The 15,992-nt window shown below is 43.8% G+C and overlaps 1 protein-coding gene across 2 annotated transcripts in view; it reads left to right on the top strand.

The window, feature by feature from the left end:
- Positions 1-3,461, top strand: part of LRCH1 (leucine rich repeats and calponin homology domain containing 1) — a 201,008-nt gene extending 197,547 nt beyond the window's left edge. For both annotated transcript variants that reach the window (XM_047870810.1, XM_047870983.1), the window contains one exon: positions 921-3,461. In XM_047870810.1, coding sequence (XP_047726766.1) covers positions 921-1,031 — 111 coding nt within the window. In that variant the 3' untranslated portion in view covers positions 1,032-3,461. The remainder of the gene's footprint in view (positions 1-920) is intronic.
- The last annotated feature ends 12,531 nt before the right edge of the window (positions 3,462-15,992 follow it).

The following is a 15,992-nucleotide window of genomic DNA, read 5'->3' as shown; positions in this document are numbered from 1 at the left end:
GGGTGTGATGCACGTGCCATTTAAACTGCCCTTAAAAACAGTGGCCATTGGGCTGTGGAGAACATACCATGATCTGGTAGACAAAAGGGAGTGTTTGCTGTGGATTCTTTTCCTAGCCAAGCAGACATACTCAGCAAGGAGATTCCCCTCATTCCCCGAGCCAAATGACAAAGGTTTGAAATTATCTTGTGTTCTTTTGTAAACTGTTTGGTTGAGCATGCAAGGTTCTCCCCATAAGGAGTGATTTGTGTCGATTATTTTCCTTGACTCACACGTACTGGCCATTTCCCAAGAGCAAAAATACAACATGAGGAAGTAACAGGACATTTGTGTCTTTGACAGTTTTACGAAAGAGTCTTAAAAGAGACACTAATGAAGGCTGTGGTTAAAATTACTTATTTACAAGGCTCTTGATAAACCATGAAGAAAGGATACCAGTCCACCAGCATGCCTCCATTTCAGAGATCACAGCAAATAAAATCAAGGTTTATGGTCATTATAACGGTGCATGGTCAGTGTATAAATGAGTATATTAGTTCCCTTAAAATGTGTGAGAAGCTACTGGCAATTTGGCTTTATAAGAATGTAAGCTAATATATTCTCGGTGTTTGGTTTCCACCTGACTCTATGTAGCTCAGTTATTTAGCATAATGTTTTTTAAAATGTTTGGATCTATTGCATATTTCAGGATGACTGGGAGACTTTCTGGAATGACCTCCACTTGTGAAAAATCAGTATTTTCTCTGCAAATACAGAAAAGATCTTTGCCAGTGGGTTGAAAGCAAGGGAGAGAGCACAGTCTGAGACGATCAGACACATATATGTCAGAGCTCAACTCAGCTCCTGTCAGTGGTGTTCTAAGATTTTATGATTATGTTGCGGTCATCTAAAAATTGATGTTTTGTTCTTCTCCCTTTTAGGAAAAACTGTGTCTACCCCATCACATCCTTGAAGAGAAAGGCCTGGTCAAAGTGGGCATTACTGTTCAAGCATTACTAGATGTAACGGTAACGAAGTCTCTGTTCACATGAAACCAGCTCCTCTCCTTTGGGTCGGTTCAGACTCGTCTCTCGTCAGAGATCCTGAACTCTGCTCTCAGCACCTGTTCCTCCTACCCTCCCGCTCACTACCTGTCAGTTCCCTGGCTCTAGTTGCATTGAAGGGAGGACATAAGGGAAGATGTTTCTGCCTTTCAGAACTGACCTCCACTGTTAAGATATGAGAGATATTTACCTTAAAGCCAGTGAGGGAGCTGTCTGTGAAGAACTGAGCAGCACATCGATGCCTTTTACAACCTCCTTCCATCCCTACGCTCACCTACTGCCATTACCGAAACACCAAGCACAACCGTTTTTGCAACAAGACGCATTTGTTTTATTCAAACCAAACTTCTTGTGTATTTGGTGGGGGGAGGGGGGGGGAACTCAATCAGGTTTTTCACCACCAAATTTTTCAAGACGTTTCTTGAGACCATTGCCTTTTAAAAAACTATTTTCGACATACAAAATATTTATATAAATATTATTTATTAGTGAGTTGTTATTTCATCCTTTGGATGCAAATTGTAAATTAGGAAACTATTTTATTACTGCTTTTTTGTGGTTAAACACTTTATTTTAATATTATAAATATTGAATTATTTTCTATGCTCTTTGGTGTGCAGTAGTTGTAGGTCTCAGTAATCACGTTTTCTGGTGTTTGTGACTCAGAAACAAACAAACAAAAAAATGAAGCCAAAAAACAGGTGCTTCTGTGACAAGAACTGTTTTCTGGGGAGGCATTATTTCCACTTCGGTTCATCGAACATTGGTTTTATTTATATTTCTGCATTCCATCCAGTTTCCTACATTCCAGCAGCCCTGTTGTCCTCTCATGTAATGAACTGACTGAAATCGAGAGAGCACCCCAAAGTTATCTGTAAATAGCTGTGATGGAAAAAAAAAGGCACATTAAACTTGAAGATGAAATGTGAACAGTTATTTTTTTGGATTCAGACTTATTTTGCTATGCACAAAACATTCACGTTTTTAACACAGAGAAGTAGTAAGTGTTAGCATCGTGCGTCTTGAAGTATAATTTTGCACTGTAACTTGGGTAATGAAAGAAAGTCTAACGCCAAAGGTAAATAATCAGGAAATGGCATCGGAAAGTGGAGGTAATAAAAAGATGTATTGTTTAACCAAAAAGCTTCTTGAAGGACGGCTCTGACCGAGTGAGCCAGAATTACTCACGGCACGTAGGGCCCGGATCAGGAAACCAGCACTTCTTACCACTGCCAGTCTTAAGGGAGGAAACGATTGTGAGAAAAGCAGACGTGCTCACTTTATTGTAATTTAGTTGGTGGCTTCCAGAAAACGCTGCAGGATTCACGGTCTCTGGTGTGAAACCGCGAAAGTGAGTTAGCGAGTTGGTGGGGCAGCCGCATGAACACCCAGGCAGGCTCCGGAGAAGGTTAGGTAAGTGGCGTTTGGAGACGGAGTGGCTTAGGAAGGAGTGAAAAGTAAGTTCGATCAAAGCACGACTAGAGAAGAGCCAGCGAAGGCAAGGGAGCTGTGTTGGTTGGAGAGATTCACATAAGGCTTAACAGACACAACCACCTATTTGAGGCCGTTACGTGCACGTGCACTCGCCCATCCCAGCCCTTCATCTTCCGAAGTCTCGTGGAGGCTGACTGCAGCTTCGCCTCCATGAAAAGCCATTGTAAGTTTTTAGAGCGGCGGCAGCCACAATTCACAAGACAAATACAAGGGTGAACACAGAGCAGAGGATACCGGGACGATGGTGTGCATTGAACCGCGGACTGACTGCCGTCGGTCAATGCCAGCATCTGCCGTGGGCAGGATGGAGGGGTTACTGAAAATGGTCGTTTGCATTGGCAGCTAGCGGTTATTTCCTGTCAAATAAATGTACTGTGCACTTTAAGCTAACTTAAAAGATGTTTTAATATTTTCCTGTACTGCACAAATACCTGTTTTATCGAATAGCATAATGATGTAAAAAAGACATTTTGGACAAAGAGCGTATTCAATGTAAACAACAGGCCAAGGTTGATACAGAAATAGGAACTTAGTTTGCTGCACCTTGACGGGCATTCAGAATGCAGGGTCCTGAGATATTTTTTTACGTGTATATATTGGCAACATGAAGCTCTGTAATCCTTGTTCTGAGAGGGTTTTTTTTTTCCCCCAAAATTAAAATATTTCTTTGGATATTCATCTTCAGTATTTTTCTTAAAGTTGGCTGTATAATACAAATGGCTTCAATACTTTGTGCAATGGCTTTTTTTCTTTTACGTGCAGTCCTTGTATGGCTAAGACGTCTTCAAGATCCTTGTACACTGTTTATATGTGCAATAAAATGTGCGTGGCCAGCTGAGAGTCCCTAAGTGGACAGAATGTACATAGTGCGAATATCCTCTCTTTTATTATTTAACAGTCATTAAAACTTTGAATTTGTACAAACCATCTTCTGACTGACTCACCCATCTGATGCAAAGGTTGATTGTAGTCACCAAAGAAATCCTAGCGTGTCATTGCTGAAATAGATTGTAGCAATTATGTAGTGTATATGTATGAGTGTGTGGATGTAATATATATATTGTTTTTGACAAGTTTTTTCTAAAAAAAAAAAAACTTTTTTTTAATGTTTAGTTTTGAGAGAGAGAGAAACAGCATGGGCAGGGGAGGGGCAGAGAGGGAGGAAGACACAGAATCCGAAGCAGGCTCCAGGCTCTGAGCTGTCAGCACAGAGCCCAACACGGGGCTCGAACTCACAAACCGTGAGATCATGACCTGAGCCGACGTTGGCCGCTTAACCAGCTAAGCCACCCAGGCGCCCCTGACAAATTTTCTTTCAAACTAAAATCTTCCCTGGAAGCGCAGAGCGCTTAAAGCAGAGTTGCTATGAATGAGTGGGAGTGGGAGTGTAGACTCAGAACTCTCCGCCTGTCTCTTGGGTGGCAGCTCCAGAAGGTGTCACTGAGGAAGCCTGAAGGTTCTGGTGGGTGTTGAACCACAGCCTCCAGTCCTTTCTCCTCAACTGCCCCCTGTGGAATGTGACCCACGGAGAGCTAAGTGGCTGTCGTGAGAATACCTCCCACAAATCCAGGCCAGGGTTTTCCCACGCGAGCAGCCTATCTCTGGTAGACGTGCAGCTGCCTTGAGGAATTCCGGTGAGAACAGTGGCTGGTCATGTCCGTCCGCTCGTCCCAACCACACACAACACTCGAGAGCGACAGCCTAAGCAGGGACCGGTGTCAGGGTCTCCACGTTTAAGATCTATTTCTGCCGAGTCGAGAAAACCGACGCATGGCCCCCCGCGTTCCGATTGGGGATGTGGCTCCTGTGCCGAACCTTGAAATCGTAGCTCTCTTAGGCTTCTGCACGTGATGCAGGACCAGCACTCATGAACTCTGTGCGTTGTAAGTCGGCTGGAACAACCGGAGAATGTGTGAGGGGCAAACGAAGGTGAGGCCACGGGAGCAGAGCACCGGGGGGCCTGGCAGGGGCATCCGCGCCATGCAGCTATGTGGCGTTGGCCACAACTGGGGACGGTCCCAGAGACCGAGTCCTGGCCAATGGCCACCTCAGGGGCGTCCCAGTGCTTCCTGGGTGCGTCTGAGAGATCCAGGCAGCAATGACCCCCGGTGGGGCTGGTTAACTAACCTCCCAGCTTTCCCAGGAGGGCAGCTAGCAGAGCCCAGATCCAGGTGAGTCTGGTCTCTGGGGAGGTATGATGGGGGGGGGGGGTTCTCTTAGGACCTGGTAGTCCTTGAGTGTGGGGCGTGTGTGGGAAGCAAGGCCCACTCTCAGCCGCTACCTTTACTCCTCACGCTCACACGCTTGTGGGCCACCTTAATGGTTACTATTTATTGAGTGGCTACTGTTTGCGGCCAGCGTTTTTTTCTGAACTGTAAGCTCCCTTAAAACAAGGCCGCTTGTTGTCTGTTTTGTTCTCTGCTGATCCCCCCATTGCCTGGAACAGTGCTTGTCCTGTAGGAGGCCCAAAAAGATGCCATTGAGGAGAATTAATGAACCCTGCATACGTTATTTCAAAAACTCTTGCCAAAATGCTACCAGGAAAGAATTTGTGGACTCCTATACCTCTGTACTACATGCATCCAGTAACTAACTAACCCTGCCTCCTATGCTGTGAGGTTTTGTGGTTCTTACCTGACATTGCCCACGTGGCTGTTGGTTCAAGAGCAGCCACCTTATTCAAAATTGAGCACGAAATCTCTTCCCCAAGATTTTAATTCTTTTCCTGACGACAGGAGACAAAAGACATAAAACCTGGAACAGACCCTGAGGTTAACACTGGCATTCAGAGAGATGTAGCGACAAGAAACAGGGAAGAAACCCCTGATGTTTGCACTCCTGGCTCCAGTAGGAAGAGCCTGGAATTTCTAGAGCTTGGGTAGTCAACCCCTCCCTGAGTCCTTTCAAGAGGCTAAGACTGTATAAAATCCATTTAAGTTGGACTTCCATCATTTCTAATTAAGACTACAAACTAGTAAGGAAAAGACAAGACCGGGAGCCTTCAAAGAGCTTGTTCAAACTCACATCAAGTGAGAAAGAGCAAGGCAAGGTCAAGTTCAATTGTAAGGCATGTGTCCTGTTCACTGTACAGGAGGCATCCTGGCAGAGCTGACCAACTAGAGTTTCTAGAGTTAAAAAAAAAAAAAATGACTATGATGCTTTCAATGTTGCCAACAAAATTGGGATCATCTAAACAAGAGTCCAACTGGCTAAATCTAAATACAATTTTTTTTTTTTTTTTGCCATAAAAACAAGAACAAAAGAAACACCTGTGGCTGTACTGGCAGCACGTATTTTGGCTATGCTTAGGATTTTGGAGATACAAAAGAAAGTATATATTCATGGGATAAAACTTGATAAACTGAGCCTTTTGGGACCAGTTTTAATGCCAGTAGCTAAGACAGATCAAGGCCAGGAAAAGAGGTTTACAAAACAGGTTGAGCACAGAGGAAGCATTCCTCACATTGAAATGAGGTCTAGGAAGAAGTTTCCAGTTTCCTCGCCATTTCTGTTTTGTTTTTTTTTTTAATTTTGGAATTTTTTTCTTCTGTTTATCGAAGTGATACAGGTTCATCATAGAAACTTTGGACAGTATGAAGAGATTGGGGAAGGTCACCTGCAATCCTGTCTTATAGAAAACTGTTAAACTTTTGAAATATTTCCTTTGAGACATCCCTATGTATTTTTATACAGTACAACTTTACGTACTGTCTTTTTTCCTTTGTTAGTACCAGAGGATATGCATTTTCCCCAGCATAGTATTATTTGCTGAAAGAAAAAATGGGGATTCACTGAACAGCCACCAACAAGATATTTTAGAAGCCTCCTCTGGAAAAATGTCCAGTTCCTAGAGTCATGTGGTCTTAGGTGGGCAATACCTAAAGGAACTGGACAGACCCTGAAATAGAAGGGCCCTTAGGTCTTTGATGGGCACAGGGAGGCTGCGGGGGGATTGATAACAAGGTAGGGCTAGAAAGGGAAGGTGGCCAATAGGGGGCGCATTCTCAAGCCACTCCACAGTGAAAGACTGAAGTTCAATCCTGGAGGAAGCTCTGGGAAATGGTACAGAACATCTCATACCTCAGAATTATCCTGGCCAAACTCTCAGGAGGTATTTATATCCACCCCCAAAACTCCTTCAAAAACATGCCTAGAAATGCTTAAAAAAATAAATGTATGCACGTATTAATGCTTTGGTTATATAAGAAAATAAGGAAATCCCCAGATTCTCCAGTTCCCTCTCTCTGCCCCTCCCCGGCCCTCTCTCTCAAAAACAAAAAATAAACATTAAAAAAAAAAGAGGGGCACCTGGGTGGCTCAGTTGGTTGAGTGTCAGACTTTAGCTCAGGTCATGATCTCACAGCTGGTGAGTTTGAGTCCTGCATCAGGCTCTGTGCCGACAGCTCAAAGCCTAGAGCCTGCTTTGGATTCTGTGGCTTCCTCTCTCTCTGCCCCTCTGCTGCTGGTGCTCTGTCTCTCTCAAAAATAAAGATTAAAAAAATTTTAATAAAAAGTTACTTTACCTGTGTTCCCCTCTTGTGGGTCTACCTGATAGAAATGACCAATAGGCTAAGTTTTTCCTAAATTTCAATATACATCAGAATCTCCTGGGAGAGGGAGCTGGAGACCAGAATATCAAAATGAAGGCAACGCCATGATGGTGCTGGGAGAACCGGTCCATCATCCCCTTGACCAAGAGATGGTGTGTTAACTAGTGGGCACTCCGTGACAGAGACAGATACATGGGCCCCGTCAAGGTGGGTCCTGAGCGGGATCTGAAGCTTGCAAAAGCCAGCATCCATAGAGAGCTTTATCTTCACTGAAAGGATAGAGGGGAAAAAAATTAGCTTATCTACAAAGAGAGATGTCAAGGAGAGTAGCCAATCCTCGGGCGAGAGGAAGTGGGAAAATAGCAGCTCCTGTGATGTTGTTACTACAAGCCTCATCTTCCATAGATTCATGCTTTGAATTTCCGGTGCAGCTGTGGTCTGGGAAACCCCAAGATGAAGAGTATTTACTTACAGCATCTCAGGGTGTTCACACCCCGGGACACCGAAGAGAGGAAAAAGCAATCCCTTGCTGAAGCAGGCCCCACAGATGCCCCGGGTACACCCAACCGAGCGTGAGCTTCCTGTGCAAAATCGCAAAAGAGGTTCTGAAACTTGAAGCCTGAAATGTTTCTACTTAAATGTAGTGGTGAGACTCAATGTGAACTGGTGGGAGGCTATTCAAGTATTTATTTATCATCTTAGTGTGGTGTTTAGAAGACAGCAAATACAACACAGGAGAGGCAACGTAGAGATGGTACTTGAGAACTTTCTGAAATTGAGAAAGCATTTGAATGCTTGGATTCAGGACACACAACAAATTTCAGGCAGGACAAGTGAGGATACATGTATACCTGTCGTGAAGGGGGAAAGACAAGGTGACCCTGAAAGTGAAGACAGGAGCCCAGACTTCTTCATTCTGCCTTCTAGTGGATGGGTGCTCCACTCGTAAAGGTACTTGAGGAGGACCATCTAAACAGGTAGGTAGAACCCTCCACCAGCAGTACTGGAAATCCGTGTCACCATACAGCCAGGGCTAATCCAGCTGTGTCCGACCAGAAGATCTGAAGAAGTACACCTGTCTGTGGGCAGAGGACCCTGTCCTGGTGAGCAGGTCCGGAGCTGAATTTTGGTGCGTTACTCGAAGTGTCATTGAGAATGCAGGACAAATGTCTCCAGGAAGACAGTAAAGAGGTCTTTTCTGACAAGGTCCAAGAGGTGATGAGACCAGAGGAATGGAATGCAGCTAACCGTTGAAAATCCACCTGACCAGCCTCGGAGCTTCTCGTATGCTGGACTTGAGGTCAATTGGTTCGGCAACACTCATGAAAACAAAACAAACTAAAACTGCTGAGGATTTATAGAGGGCGGCGGGCACAGACTCAGTAGTATTTTACAAGATCACAGCGTGTAGGGTGGAAGTGGGATTGGGAAGGAGAAGCAATGGTAGGTAGGCAGTCTACTTTCCACTGTGGTTACAACGCCAAAGTACTTGGCCAGCAAACTCCTTAACAACTATCATTTTTCTCTGAGAGGTAAAATAAAGCTTTTGATCTCTTGGAATGTGATCGCCACATAAATACCTGTTATAGTCACTGAAGCTGGGGATGGGGGCAGAGGGAAAGACGTGCCTACTGCCCGAGGAAGATTCCATATAGGTAGACTTCACCTTCCCCTCAAAATACTGTCTACGCTCCTGTCCTCCCCAGTCCTTAGTGAATGTTCTTCAAAGAGTGTTCTATAAACAGTGCTGCAGCACAATCTCCATTAGGGCAGGAGTCTGTGTTTGGTTTACTACTGTATCCTCAAGGCCTAGAACAGTGGCTGATACATAAGAGGTGTTTGGTAAATATTTGTTGAGCAGATGAACGAACAAATGCCTTCAATTTCTGTTCATTTTCCCTTCTATCCTTATCACTGTATTGAAAACACTCATCATAAAGTCATGGGTCCCGTCCCTATGGCTTCTTCCTGTATAGGGAAGCATAAGGGATGGTTGACCACCTGCTTCTTGAAACCCAAGAATTTTCTTCTGATGACATTTTAATAAATGTTTATTTATTTGAGAGAGAGGGAATGCACTTAAGTGGGGGAAGGGCACAGAGAGAGAGGGAGAGAGAGAATCCCAAGCAGGCTCTGCATTGTCAGCAGAGCCCTTGACCATTCTACTCTCAGCCCTTCCTCTGCTACCCCTCGCCCCTGACCAAATATCTACAATAATGAAAATAAGATACAGAGCTAAAGCCTTCACTTGGGTTATTTTATTTGATCCTCACCATGGCCCTAGGAGTAGACCCCATTATGGTCATTCCTCTTTTACTCTCCTGAGTGTGACAGGAAGTTGTAGTGGGGCTCTCTCTGTCCCAGTTCTGACAGAGGTCCCCAAGTAGTGGGCACTCTGTTCGGCCACCTTCCAAAGGGAGGCGCTAGGCCATCTGCAAAGGGGATGCCAACCCAGCTCTGTCCAACACCCCCTGTGAAGGGGAAGGAGAAGAGCTGAGAGATCAAGGGTTTTCGGAGAAAGTTGCGGGGTGCGGTGCACTTCCCTGGCCTTGCCCTGTCATGGGAGATGGGCAGCTGGTCTACCTCCTGCCTCATCACATGGGCACACAGGGAGTATTTGGAAAGCCTGATGGGTGCTCCCTGGAGTCTTTGACACAGGGGCCCGGCATCTGAGTCCTGGCCTGTGGGGTGGCAGGACAGAGAGAGGGGCCACGCTGGGAAGGAACGGTGCTCCCTCTGGGGTGCAGCACAGGACACAAGCTTCTCCAGATGCAGTCTCCCTTCCCCCGCACAAGGGAACTGCTCTGGAGATAAGTTCTTGGGGGGGGGGGTGGAATGGGCCACGGCTACAGCAGAAAGGATGTGGGGGGGAAACGCATTGTGAAATCCCTCAGCACGCAACAACTGAGTAAGGCTAGCATATTAGCAGGATTATCTCCGAATCCATATTTTAACAAAATGTTCATTCCAACAGCTGGGATACCCTCTCTGCATGATGCAGCACGTTCGGGCTGGATTAGCCTACATAAGGCCAGAATGTTCTACAGTCCATCAGGCCTTATCTGTATCTGACTAAAAAAATGAGTCATTTGCCATTTTCTTTGGAAAACTTTATTTTTTCGTGTGTGGTCTACGGTCATTGTCCTAATCAAAACACTGGGTGGCAGTATTTTTACTGAAATGATTTCATAAGCGCCCCGAAAGGAGTAGGTTTCTGTCTTGTGAGAAGAAGAAAAATCCTACTTCACCAGCAGTGAACAAAAAGGCAGTCCACCATCAGTCCACCACCCGCACAGCCCGTGCTGAAGATTCCAACTCCAGATGCAATGTTTACCCACACACACACACACACACACACAGACACACATATAGCACACGCAGATGCGCACGTGCACACACACACACACACACACAGACACACAAGCCAGAACGCCATGCCGGAAATACTATCTTGATGAGTTAAAAGAAAAGTCTGTTGCCTCATCTAGTTCTCACCTCCATGCCCCACTTTGAATGGTACTTGGATCTAATGAACTCGATGAGATGAAAATGCTAATACATTTGACTGGTTGAGTATATACACCATTGTCATCCAAACAAAGGCGCTGCCAGGGGTCTGTTCTTTCAATTCTATTGCCAGGAAGTGAAGTGCTCATTAAACAGGGCCAGTGCCAGGCTGACACCTGGTGCCAAAGGGATAGGAATGAAATTGGAAATTCAGTGCTCTTGGACTGGATTCCTGGTCTCTGGCCAAATACAACAAGGGTGTACATTCCCTTTATTTTATCTCTGAAGACCAAAAGGACATTTGCTCCTGGACTGGCTGGGGCTCCACAAACACCCGCAGAAGTTTACAAAACTATGTTCTCCTGGAGGAAACGATTGTATATCTACCGCCAATCACTCTAGGTACAGGGTGATTGCGCAGCTGATATTCAGTGTGTTGGTTTTCATAATCCTTTTACTCAAAAAGTTACGGTGGGGGAATTTTAGGGGGAGAGGTCTCACACATGCCGCACGCATCCACGGTATGGGTAACTATTTCCATGTCATTGCACGTATCAGCATGCCAGTAGGTTACGGAAATTATAAAGCATGCACAGAAATATACGCTTTAACAGGAGGGGGATGAACTCAAAATAAGCATAGACAGAAGCTCTTATGCACCCTCCCAAGATAGCACGCCTCATTTTGGAGGCCAGTGACACTGATGTACCTGGTCACTAACATCTGGATAGGATAATGGTGATTTCAAAGACCATCTCGTTCGGCTACGCTCCACAGCCCTGTGAGTTAAACAGCGTAGGAGCTCTTGTCCACCCCATTTGCAGACAAGCCATCAGTCCCAAGGTATCTTATAGATGCGGGAGTCATGTAAGGTTTTCTTCTTCTGAAAGTCTCACTGTGTCACAGAGTAAGTTAATTCTATTTTTTTTTTTTTTTTTTTTTTTTTTGCGTTTTTGAATCAGAATTGAAATTCCCAGAAGTATAAAGAAAGTAGAAGGCATGAAGGTGTGTTTCTGGGCCTTGACACAGCTGGGTGTAAGCACTGTTTGTTCTTTCTGGCTTTCCACATTTATTAAACATTAAGGTTTAAAATTAATGTTTTACAACCCCAAATATACACGCGTAACTTCCGTTTGTAAAAATGATGTCAGTCATCAAAAATAAAGCCCTTTGACTATCATCTTCAATTCCGAAGCTCTTCTTTTTTCCCGGAAGTAATGGCCATTTATTTTCATTCAGACCTTTTCCCATGACGTATTTGTACCTCTGGAACATATATAACACATTGTGTCGGTGGTTTAAAAACATAACAGTACTGAATTATGTGCATTGTTCAGCAGCTTATTTTTATTCGTAAACACTTGGGGCTGTTCTCACATTTTCTCCACAACAAGCAATGTTGCAATGCAGGGCCTGGCCGGGTCTACTCTTGGTCATGTCTCCCCACGAAGCTCCTGGGAAGTCATTTTGCAGCACCATACGTGGAAGCGTGCCTGGTTTCCTCACCGACTTGAGACACCACCACCCCCCGAATTGGTCTGCAACAGGATTTCTTTGGTCCACTGCACTCTTCTGAGTCCAAGCCTATTTTCATGGTCGCTGCTTTCCAACGTGTCTTGACACCAGGTAGAGCAATTTGTTCTTTTTCAAGAAAAAAGCGTATTCTTCCATATGAATTTTATAATTAGCTTGTCAATTTCCATAGAAAGCATTGAGATTTGGGTTAAGGCAGCATTGCATCTATAGATTACTATGGGGTGTGTTAATACCTTTACAATATTGAGTCTTCTGTTCCATTAATATATTGCTCTCCATTTGTTCAAGGTTTACTTTACTAAAGACCTTGGACAACTCTTGCTCGGGTGATTTCTAGGTACTTTCGTTCTTCGTTGCTGCTCTAAATGGGATCATTTTCCTTTTATACTCTTTTGTTAGATTATTGGGGCGACTGGGTGGCTCAGTCGGTTAAGCATCTGACTTCGGCTCAGGTCATGATCTGGAGGTTTGTGAGTTCGAGCCCCCCGTCGGGCTCTGTACTGACAGCTCGGAGCCTGGAGCCTGCTTCAGATTCTGTGTCTCCCTCTCTCTCTGCCCCTCCCCTGCTCATGCTCTGTCTCTCTCTGTCTCTCAATAATAAACGCTAAAAAAAAAACATTAAACTTTTTTGTTAGATTATTTATAAGCTGATAGGAAAATTATTAATTTTGAGATGTTGATCTTCATTTGAATACTTTGCCCCCCATCTTGAACACAGCCGCTGCTTCTGTCCTCAGGTCACCGGTGCTCCTGTGGCCACTGCTGCTACTTGATTTGCTCCATCACTTCTGCTCTCCTCACCAGGAAGCACCACCAATCGTATGTCCTTTCTTCACCCAAACCCGATAAAATGAAAGCTTTAAAACAACAACAACAACAACAAAACCCGACACGTGGCAGATTTGTTTTAATAAAGTGATTTTGGTTCCAGAAGTTTCTTTCTTTTTTTTTAATGTTTGTTTGTTTAGAGAGAAGGAAGGGGCGGAGAAAGAGGGAGACGGAGAATGTCAAGCAGGCTGCGTGCTGTCAGCACAGAGCCCGACCCAGGGCTCTATCTCACGAACTGTGAGATCATGACTTGATGCAAAATCAAGAGTTTCACTCTCAACCCACTAAGCCACCCAGGCACTCCGGTTTCAGGAGTTTCATAAACCAGTGTAATCTATGTTGTATACGCTGTGTTCATCCAGTGTGCCCAAATGCAGATCTGCAATTTTTCTGATGAGAATATGCAAAAAGGTTGCTTGGCTAACTTGGAATATGTTTATGAGCTCTTCTATATAAAATTCATGTCTCTTTGTCACAGCTTACAATACATATATATTAAAAATATTTTTAAGGGGCACCTGGGTGGCTCAGTCGGTTAAGCGTCTGACTTCGGCTCAGGTCATGATCTCACGGTCCGTGAGTTCAAGCCCCGCGTCAGGCTCTGTGCTGACAGCTCAGAGCCTGGAGCCTGTTTCAGATTCTGTGTCTCCCTCTCTTTGACCCTCCCCTGTTCACGCTCTGTCTCTCCCTGTCTCAAAAATAAATAAAACGTTAAAAAAATTAAAAAAAATATTTTTAAGATGTTAGCTTAGAATTTTTCCACTGTAAGATTTCGTGAAATAGTTTTATTTAAACTCCACTTGCATGTTCAAAATCAGAGACATCATGAGCTGATTTTTTGAGGCATCACATATTACATATTACCTTCATTTCTTAGTGGTTTCTAAGTGAGATATAACATTACTTGAATCTGTAACTGATGTGGCCACTGGAAATTTTATCCCCCCAAATAAGTGTCCTTTGTGTAACGTTGGAAGTTTTTCTTCTTCTTGCAGTATATTTATGATCTCGACAGAATAACTACTTAATGCATTTTTTAGTGTAAACTTTACAAAATAACACATATGAAAAAATGTATAAACCTTTTTTAAAATTTTTTAAATGTTTGTTTATTTATTTATTTATTTTTGAGAGAGAGAGAGAGAGAGAGAGAGAGCATGAGTAGGGGGAGGAGCAGAGAGACAGGGAGACAGAATCCAAAGCAGGAAGCAGGCTCCAGGGTCCGAGCTGTCAGGACAGAGCCCTCCATGTTGCACGCTCATTTTCACTAATGTAGCATATTCCACTTCTGAATATACTCCAATTTTACCCCTTCTGTGTAGGTGGACATTTGGATTGTTTCCAGATCGTGGCTATTACTAGCAGTGCTGCTAAGAACATTCTCATACGGGTTTCGCATGCCCTTGCTTCTCTACCTCCGGGGGAATCGCTGGGGAGGAACACGCGTGCTCCACTGCGGCAGACTGGCCAGCTCCACGCCCACTGGCGGACTACCACACAGCCTCGCCAACACTTGGGGTTTCTGCCGTCCTAACCTTAGCCCTGCAGGTGGGTGTGCAGTAGTATTTTATTGTAATTTTTATGTGCATTTTCTTGGTCCTAGGAAGTTAAGCACATTTTCATGGGTTTATTAGGCATACTTACATTCTGTTTCGTGAACTACCCATTCGAATCTTTAGGCCATTTTCCTGTTGGTTTCCATATTTTTAAAAAAAGGAGCTCGTGGGAGCTCTTTAGATATCTAGATATAAATTCTTTATCAGATATGTTTTGCAAGCAACTCCACCCTCTTTAGGGCTTGCCTTTTTCTTCTCAAAGGTGGCTTTCTATTGTATTCTTTCCTAAAGGGATCATAGAGGGTTTTACATCTGTAACCCAGGAAACGTGTCAATTCTTTTGCCTCTTTTTATACCTGATTCTGTCAGGTGCCTTTTAGAAGCACACAAAAGTAGTATTAGGAGGTCATTTTTAGGTTATTTTTTTTTTACTATGAAGTCATGGGAGATGGTTCCTTATGTGAGCGACTCTGAGAATTATTTCCGGTGGGAGAAAATATTTTACATTTAGGCATATATAAGAATTCATCCCTCCCCAGGCCAGTCTTTGCAGCACAGAATAACAAGCTTAAATTTACTGGTTTCCTATAGATCCTTGACAGTCGATTCTGTGTTGTGAAAGAGTTCATTTTTATTACAGTTATCATTGGCTAGATGTCAGCAATTATTTACTGAATATTTAAATGTTTTGCATTTACCTTGTAAAAGGGCAAAGCAACAATTTTCTTATAATGCTGAGCCAACTTGGCAGAGTAAAGCTCCCAGTCATTCAATCAAACACTAATCTAGGTATGCTATTAAGGGATTTTGAAGATATAATGAAAGTCCCTAATCAACTGACTTTAAATAAGGAAGATTATCCTGGATAAAACGGAGGGCGCCACCTTATCAGGACTTAAAAACAAGGCTGAGGCTTGCTCCAGACAAGAAATCCCACCTGTGGGCAACTGCTTCAGCCCACAACTGTGGGGTCCTATCCTGCTCATGAACCTCCCTTCTGGCCTGCCTTATGGATTTTACACCTGCTTAGCCAGCCCCTACAATCACAGAAACCAACTCCTCATAAAAAAATCTCTTTATATATCTCCTACTAGTTCTGCTTCTGATTAAATTTGCAGCTAATACAGCGATCTTAGAAGTACACAACTGCTTTTCTTTACAAAGGAGTTACCAAAAACATGCACAAATTCCACGAATTAAGTGAATTTATTAGAGGACATGAGACTGTTTAGACTAGAACCATTTTGTGTGTAGCTCACTATGGGGCTCTAACTTGGCTACTGGTATTTCAGTAGCACTAATTTAAGAAATTCTAGTACAATCTAATTCACATTTAAATGGTACTAATTTGATAACTTTAAGAACCTGATGACTTCTTCGATTACCATATTAACAGCATTCATATCAAGTGTTTAAAATGTATAATCTGTGCGAAACAGGTGAAAGGGATTAAGAGTACACTTATCTTGATGAGCACG

The sequence above is a fragment of the Prionailurus viverrinus genome, chromosome A1 (genome assembly GCF_022837055.1).
Source record: "Prionailurus viverrinus isolate Anna chromosome A1, UM_Priviv_1.0, whole genome shotgun sequence".
In the NCBI taxonomy this organism is placed as follows: Eukaryota; Metazoa; Chordata; class Mammalia; order Carnivora; family Felidae; genus Prionailurus; species Prionailurus viverrinus.
Note: the sequence above shows the minus strand (reverse complement) of the source record. Positions and strands in the feature narration are given on the sequence as shown.